Source organism: Monopterus albus, unplaced genomic scaffold (genome assembly GCF_001952655.1).
Source record: "Monopterus albus unplaced genomic scaffold, M_albus_1.0 scaffold471.1, whole genome shotgun sequence".
NCBI lineage: Eukaryota > Metazoa > Chordata > Actinopteri > Synbranchiformes > Synbranchidae > Monopterus > Monopterus albus.
The window spans coordinates 16,216-25,027 of NW_018128351.1; the positions used below are offsets into that span (position 1 = coordinate 16,216).

General features: G+C 45.7%; 1 protein-coding gene across 1 annotated transcript; it reads right to left on the bottom strand.

Moving 5' to 3' along the window:
* Positions 1-319: 319 nt before the first annotated feature.
* Positions 320-1,640, bottom strand: LOC109952538 (carbohydrate sulfotransferase 6-like). Its single transcript, XM_020587671.1, has one exon. The coding sequence runs from the start codon at positions 1,540-1,542 to the stop codon at positions 346-348; it is 1,197 nt and encodes a 398-aa protein (XP_020443327.1). The 5' UTR covers positions 1,543-1,640; the 3' UTR covers positions 320-345.
* Positions 1,641-8,812: the final 7,172 nt, after the last annotated feature.

An 8,812-nucleotide genomic window follows, 5' to 3' on the forward strand; every position in this document is an offset into this window, starting at 1 on the left:
ACCTTTCATTAGTCCCAATAAAGGGGCCCCTCACCATCTTCCAGAACAATACAATACACCACCGTTGTACTGTCATTTCATATTTAAATCTTCTCTCTTGGTGGTTAGTACTGTTGCCTCACAGTAAAAAGGTGAGGCTGACTCGGGGCCCTTCTGTACAGGATTTGCATGTTCAGGTACTCCAGCTTCCTCCCACAGTCCAAATACATTATTGATGACTCATAATTGCTAGCAGGAGTGAGTGTGTGTGGTTGTCTGTCTCTAAGTGTCAGCCCTGTGACAGACTGGCGGGCCGGCCAGGGAGGAGAGTAGTGTCTTGGTGATAATGTCTTTATCATTCATGTTTTAACTGTTACTAGGATGCTCGGTTTTTGCTGGTAACCAGCTGAAACTATATGGTTCCCGTGGTATCAGCAGATCTATGTCAAGTCTCTTCTGTTCTTGCTCACTGTGAACTGTTCTGTACCCGAGTAAGGACATGGCCCCTTTACACACTGCCTGAATGCGTCTGACCTTGTTGTATGGCAGTATGGTGCGCCAAGCCTGGGAGACAGTCACAGCATCTCGTGAGGTGACATCAAAGGCCTCTTTCTTGGTGCCTTTGCCTTGTCCATGGGTCACTGTGTAAATCCATTCCTCCAACTGTTCGGTCATCTCCAGTCCTACAAACTCATACATGGCAACTATTTCCTCAAGTGGGCTGCGTGCCATATCCTCATAGCGGACCATTTTGTAGCGACCCTTCAGAAATGGAGGGGATTTCAGGACGGCCCTCTCATTGATGCGCACGTGGCTACGGCAGATCTCCTGCATGACCTGATACTGTACCTCACGTCCCCATACACGCCTCTGCTCCAGTATGGCAGCATTATCAAAGGCTAAGGATTTGGATACCTCCTCCCTAGACTGTATCACAGCCCTCGGGTCTCGGACCAAATGGATGATGCGGAGATCTAGACTTGGGTCCTGCAAAAGTGGATAGAGAGACTCCAGCTCAAGAAGCCGCACTTCTTTTATCACCACGTGACTGTAAGTGCCACAGGCCTTCTCCACCCCCTGCAGGCCCCTAGCATCACATGTCTTGTAGCACAAGGTCTGGTTGCTGAACTGGTTGTGTGGTGTGAGAGGACAGGCTGGTGGTGAGCACAGTGCTCTACTGTAACTCCACATGAACAAGGAGGAAGCATTGTAGTGGTCTGGCAGGTAGGCCTCCATCACTGAGAAGTCACACTGGAATATGCTCCGCAACATATCTCTCACAGCCATTTGAAGTGCCCGTGCACTGGGTTTATGCAGTGTGGTCCACACGTGCCAAGCAGGTTCCATAAGATAGAAGACAGATGGGTGCTGACTGAACACCTGACCCAGGAAGGATGAGCCGGATCGCCACGACGACAGCAGCAGGACATGAACTTTGTTGTTGGAGGGGGCAGAGCTGCAGGGACTGAGCTGGACATACCACCTAGAAAGCAGCACCACTGCTGCCCCCTGCAGGATCACCAGGAAAAGCACAGTGCGGAGGTTCACTCTGCAGCGGGTCATGATGACTGGGGTTCACTGTCAGTCTCTGGTGTCTAATGTGGCTTTTTCTCTTTGTTTTCTTCCGTGGAGCTGTGCGTTGCCTGTGCTGCAGAAAAGACAGGGCTGAGGGTCAATGTGAAATGAAGTGAAGGAGAGCGAGAACAAAATTTACATATTGAACAGGAAATGTGAATTGACACACTTTACAATTTTCCTTGCTAATCACCTTTTAGCAACTGTTGTAACAGATACTTAAATGTGAGGTCGCGTTCATCCTAAAACAGTATTATCAAAATAAACAGCACCTCAGACAGAACTAGTCTGCAATGCATACAGAGACCAAAGGTTGCTAAGCAAACAGCAACAGTATCTCTTGACACTTTCAGAAGAACCTTTGGTGAGTTCATTTACTTATTGTTAATATGTAGCACTTGCTCAGAGCAAGTTTCACAACTTGCTAAACAAATTGATTAAAAGAGAGCACAAGACCAACTAACAAACGAAGGGCAGAGACAAGCTGACATAAAAAAATCTAGAAGTGATGAAGGCCAAGTGTTGCATTGCCTCTGTATGGGCCCAAATGTGGCACATGAACACACCACATCTGGACTGAACAGGACAGTGTAGATTGCAGCACAAAGTACTGCAGCAGCTTCTCAGCATGCACTATAACTTTGTTATCAAGGGACTCACGTATGGCGAGGTACAGCTCATCTGAACTCAACCTACTCAGGAATCTGAATATTGTAATAAAACAATGCTGGGCTGATTAAAGCTCCTGAAGACAACAGGCTGGAGAAGCAAAACACAACGGCTAAGAGGTAGGAGGAACCAGTGCACACAGAGGCAGAAGAGGGGTAAGCGAGCCACTCTGCTAGCTAGGCTAAAGGCTAGCAAAAGACTTGTGTTTCCATCACTCTTCTTGGCTAATGTCCACTCACTAGACAGTAAGGTGGATTTATTAGGGCTCCGAGTGAGCACGTACATAGAGATGAGGAACTGTTGTGTACTTCTGCTCTCGGAAACATGGCTAAACGACAACATGCCTGCCTCAGTTTACCAGATTGACGGGTTACTCCTCTACCAAGCTGACCATAACCATCAGTCGAGGAAAACTTGAGGAGGCGGTTTATGTGTTTATCTCAACAAATGCTGGTGCATGAACTGTTCTCTGATAAGCAGTCATTGCTCCAAAGAAGTAGAATGACAGTGAAGTGCCGACCACATTATCTACCCTGGGAGGTTACAGTTGTGATCATTGTGGCTCCCGCTGAATTCCAACTATAGCTTAGCCCTTAATAAGCTACATGAACACCTATGTGCGCTCCAGGATAGACACCCGGAGGCGTTTTTCATGGTAGCTGGAGATTTTAACTGATGGACATTCTGCCTCAATTTAACCAGCACGTCTCCATAGCCACCAGGGGGAACAATATGCTGGATCACATGTACACCAATAGAAAGGAGGTATACAGAGCACTGCCGCAACCCCATCTGGGGTTTTCCGATCATATCCCTATTCTAATGGTACCCACCGTGCTACCCTCAAAAACAACAAACCCACACAAAAGACCATCACTGTAAGGCAAAGGGAAGCCGTGCCCATGCTCCAGGACTGTTTTGTGTGCAGCAACTGGGACATCTTCAGAGAGGCAGCAGGTGGTGAGGGCGAGGTAGACCTGGAGGAGTATGTGACAGCTGTTTGTGGATACCTCAGCAAATGTATTAGTGAAGTCACCACCACCAGGAAAATTTTTGTCCACCCCACCCAGAAACCCTGGCTTAACGGAGAGGTGCGGTCTCTCCTGAAGGCATGGGATGCAACATTCAGGTCTGGAGACCCACCATTATTGTGGGCAGCAAGGAGGGATCTGTGGGCTGTAATTAAAATGGCAAAGGCCAGCTACGCTCTTAAAATACAGGGTCATTTTTCCACCAATGACCCTCAGAATATGTGGAAGGGCATTAAGGCCATCACAGAGTACAGTAGGAGAGATGTTGAATACCCCCTGGATCTGTCTCTCCCTGGTGCCCTGAACACATTTTACACCTGCTTCAAGGAGTCCAACCCCTCCCCCTTCCCCAGTTCCAGGCTCACAGTTCCCCCGGATGAGATCAACCTCAGTGTGTCTACTGTGGACATGAGACAGACCCTGCAGAGGATTAACCCCTGTAAAGCGGCAGGCCTGGACAATATCTCGAGGCAGGTCCTAAGAGAATGTGCCAGTGAACTTACTGATGTGTTGACTGAGCTTCAACACCTCACTCCCTCAAGCTGTGGTGCCAACATGTCAGCTACCATCATTCCAGTGGCCAAGAACTCAGCACACTTAGGCATGAATGACTGTTGTCCTGTGGCTCTCACCCCAGTAGTCATGAAATGCTTTAAACAGCTCGCCATGGTGCACATTAGACACTGTTGGCACCACTGTGGACCCCCATCAGTATGCCTACAGGAAGAACCGGTATACATCAGCTGCAGTGTCCTCTGTTATCCACACTGCTCTCATCCACTGGGAGAGCAGAGTCACCTATGTTAGGCTGCTCACCTGGACTTTAGTTCTGCATTTAACACAATCATGCCGCAGACTCTAGTCCACAAACTCCAGCTGCTTGGCATAAAGTCATCCCTCTGCAATTGGGTCCTGGACTTTCTGACCAACAAGCCTGAGACAGTTAAAGTCCACGGCATCTCATCCTTGTCCATCACACTTAATGGACTGGTGCAGGGCAAACAACCTCTGCATCAATATGGACAAGACAAAGGAGATGGTGGTGGATTTTAGGAGGAGTGGCCATACCCCACTTCCTCTTCACTGGAGGAGGAGTGGCTGTGGAAATGGTTTCCAGCATGAAGGACTTAGGGCTTCACATTTCTAGGGACTTTCATGGACCATTAATACAGCTACCATCATAAAGACGGCCCACCAGCATCTATATTTTCTAAGGAGGCTTAAGCGGGCTTACCTGGATGCTCTGGTTTTAACAGCCTTCTACTGGTGTGTGGTGGAGAGCATCCTGACATCCTCCATCACGGTCTGGTATGGGAGCTGCTCTGCCACTGACAGGAAGGTGCTGCAGAGGGTCATTAATTCAGCCCAAAAAAACCATCATACACTGCAATCTGCCTTCCGCTGAGGACATCTACATCAACAGGTGCAGGACCAGAGCCTCCTCCACACACCCAGCACATGGACTGTTAGAACTCCTTCCCTCGGGCAGGAGGCTGCCTGTATCAAGGCCAGGACCACCAGGCTCAAATCCAGTTTTCTACCAGAAACTGTGAATTATGAACTCTCTGTGATGGACTGATGCATTTTAGATATGATTCCCATTGTTTAAAAAGATGTTGTTACATTAGGTTTATCTTTAGAGTGAGTTATTTATTGTCATATTATAATTTTATATGTTTTTAATATATTCTGGTCCTGAGTGACAAATTTCATTCTTCATGTGTCACACATGTAGAATGACAATAAAGGAACCTTGAACATACATCATACTACAGCCAGTTGCCATCTAGCCCATCTAGCATGTGTGTTCAAAGCCTGCGTGACAGAAATAAGTCCCCCTGCCACCAGGTGGTGGTGTCTGTATTCACCATTAAGAAATGGAGAGAAGAGGAGCTAGACAGCCGCTACACAATCTGTAAGTAAAGCAGCTCTTATTCAACACAGCTGCTCTTTCTAATGGAGAATATGGCTGATATGAAGGTGCAAACAGCACTGGTGCTCCCTGCCCTTGGCCTTTTGGTCGTGGAAGAATAAGGGAGCTCGCCGAGGTGAAAAAAAAGGAGAAACAGCATTTAAATAATGATTACTACAGAAACAGGCTCAAGGGGCTTTCCCAAACCTTTACCTTCTTGTTCACTGATTTACTAAGCTGAACAGCTAATCAGACTGTTCTGTGGAGATGTGTATTTACACACCAACAAGCTCCACCAACAGGGTCCAACTAGTGTCACCTGTGTGGGGCACTCCACAAAGGTGAGGGTGACACATGCACCCTGATGCTCAACAGTGACTGTTGGCTTGGTGTGTCACGGGTCTAGGTCAGCAGGCACTTAAGTCTTAAGGTTGTTCCAGAGCCTGGTGCCACAAAATCAAACTCCCTGCCACGCTTACAGGCCCATATGGGTTCAAATATTCAACTCAACTCTGCCCCTCATCTCTGTGATGAACACATTTACTAAGGTTATACAAAATGGTAGGGGGAATGAAGGCTGTCCTTAATGAGGTAAATATTTGAATTTAAAACCAATTAACTACCCAAAGAACAAATATCCAAACACTCGGATATTCGGGTTCAGCCCTAGTATCAAGCTAGCATTTACCAATATGACACTGAGAAGTGTGGGCCCACCATCCTACTTGCTCGATGCTCAGGACAAGGCACACTGCGCCACAGGATTCCTGAAGCTCTGTTGCTTCAAAGGGACAGCAACTCAACTAGTGTATTAAGTGTTGGACACTTCCTCCCAGAAAGCATGAGGGCAGGCAAATTTTGTTCAGCACAATAGATGTGGGACAGGAGTGATGCATTTTCAGATCAGTGCTGGTTCTCCGGATTGCTGCCTGCCCCAGTTCCTTTTTCCCTGACACTACATGCATCTGACAGCAAACTGATACATCAGCTTTACCCTTATGAGCTGTAACTTTGGGTAACAGTATCCTTCTTTGTACTTAACCATATACACTGCTTTTCCTCAGTAATGTCCCAAAAGTTTGAACCTTCCTAAACACCAACACACTCACACAGCCACTCTTAAAATCATCACAGAAAGGAGTTATATTTTCTACCGAGGGCATCGTCTGTCTTTGCTTATCAACAATTCCTGACACCCCGCATTGATTGAATCAGTTTGGGTTTCAAAAATTCCACTTCAGCTGTGAATGTCAGTGAGGGTTCGACTGGGAAGAAGAAGAAACCGAACAAAGGTCAGAGTTTAAATAAAAAACCAAAGACATCCTTAACTAGCCTGATGGAGTGGTCTATTTAACCCAATGATATGGTTTAGCTTTAAAGATTGCAACTAGAGCTGAAACATTTAATAGATTGGTGGACAGGAATTTAAGCAGAAACTATTTTCAGTTCATTTTTATTTGCAAAAATTCAACTTGTTCTAATTATAACTGCACAAACTGTCTGCTTTCCTGCAGCCTAAACATCTTGCGACTTTGGACTGTCTGTTGAGCACTATTTTATGTCACTTTGGACTTTAGGAAAGAGAAAAAAAATAGGAAAGAGTTAAAGGCAAATGCCACTATTTTCTGACATTTTAGGGACCACGACATAAAGCCTTTATTCAAGAATACAGTTGGAATATTAACAGACAATGAAAATCAGGTCATAACAAGTCAAAACTCATTCAGACATCTCCATCTGACACCCTCCATCTCTCAACCTCACCCTGAGCCACTGCCTGCAAGATGTTCTGCAAGACAGGAGAAGCAGTCGAGCAACACTCGTCCCCCTCAAGCTGCAAGGGAAGTTTGAAGAGCGAAGTAGTTGAGAAAAATAGGAACCTCATCTGTGACATCAGCAAAGGAAGAAATGGCCCAGCTGCATTTGGTGGGGGGGGGGGGAGACTGCACTGAGTTCCTGTGCAGTAGAACTCAAGTGTTTTGACTTGTTTATCTGCAAGAGCTCTATGTTCTGACAGGTCTGGTGACATGAAGCGGGTTGTGGAGGTAGAGTTGCTGAGTGGGAATGCAGCGCGAGGGATGTGACAATTACTGTGACCAAGTGGGGTGGATTCATTTAGACTGACATGTTCTTCCTGCTGTAACCAAGTTTCAGTCAGACACAATAAGTCAATGTGATGTTCACTTATCAAATTATTCACTAACAGAGATTTAAATGAGAGGAAGCTCTGGAGGTCGGCTAGTTTGGGCTGAGTTAAATCTAGGAGGCTCCGCACTGGCTACATGGGCCTGGCTGTTTTCCATGGTGCAGAGCTGCGCTTCCAAATCGATGAGCCTCGCCTCCAATGCTGCTAACATCTGACATTTATTACAAGTACCATTATCGCTAAAGGAGGCAGAGGAATAACTGAACATGCAACACTCTGAGCAAGAGAAAGAAGGAGAGGAAGAGGGGGAAGCCTTTGGTCTCAATTAACCCACTAGCTTAGCTAGCTTCTAAGCTAGCCAATCTAAAGTAGCAAGTTAAATTTGGTCATTAGCAAAGAACTTCTGTAACACAGGTGCTTAAGTAGTGCAGGCGTATGTCGTCAACTAAAAAAATTCAGATAAACCTAGAAAACTGTGAGCTCAATCCATAAACAAGGGGAGCCGTCGGAGGTGGCACCGCAGATGGCTGCCATCGGTTCTGTAGCGGAAACAAATTCCATGTGTGTAACATATTTGGTTAATAAAGATGATTATCCCTTATCCTTAAACAATCTGGTAGCAAGCACAACAGTACAGGCACAGGAAACCGGAAGTGAGTGTAATTTCTGTAAGAACAGGAAAACAGCACTCTCTCAGGCTTCAGTCGGACACGATGGTAAGTTTAAAAAACACATGTTGCATCCCTGTTAATGCATTGTTTTTGTAGATAATTGTTGTAAGGCTGGAGAAGTTACTGTGTCTGCATTATGACAGTTAAAATATGGGGTTTCTCAATTACCTGCTTTGTTTAGAGTGTTACACATCTCTTTTCATTGGTATATACACCGCTGTTTACCTATCTATGGAGGAGAAGTTCAAATTAATTAATGCTGTTGCAGTTCGCTGTGCTGTCCACTTTCTTATTCTGGCTCAAATATGTCAGGCAGGATTTTAGGTATTGTCATTGCTGAAATGTGTTTCTTCTGTTCAAAACTCGGTTTCATGTAGCACCCCCTCAGTGGTTGTGGTTAGAATAATGTTAGGATTCAGGTTAGGGGAAACGCATCTAAATGGGCAAACTGATTTCAACACAACACAACAACAGGAGTTGTGTGTGTTCATAAACTATTCTTTCATTTTCAGGAGGAGGTTCTTGGGGTTTATCGTTCTGAAATAATTACAGACTATTTTGAGTTATGATGGGTACAAAGCTAATCTAGAGGCACCCAAGATTAAACATTAAATGGCTGGCAATGAACAAACTGAGCATCCATGGGCTCTTTAAGTGTTCTTCGTGATCTTCTTGCCTCACTGACCTCATGTTCATTTGTCTCCACCACTAGATAGGCAGATTTGGGACAATCACATCTCAACTGACTGAACAGTGCAGAGTAAAATTAGCCATGGTGACAGACAAGTTCAGTTCACATTATGTTCCACTGTGGATGTGTGTGTGCCTG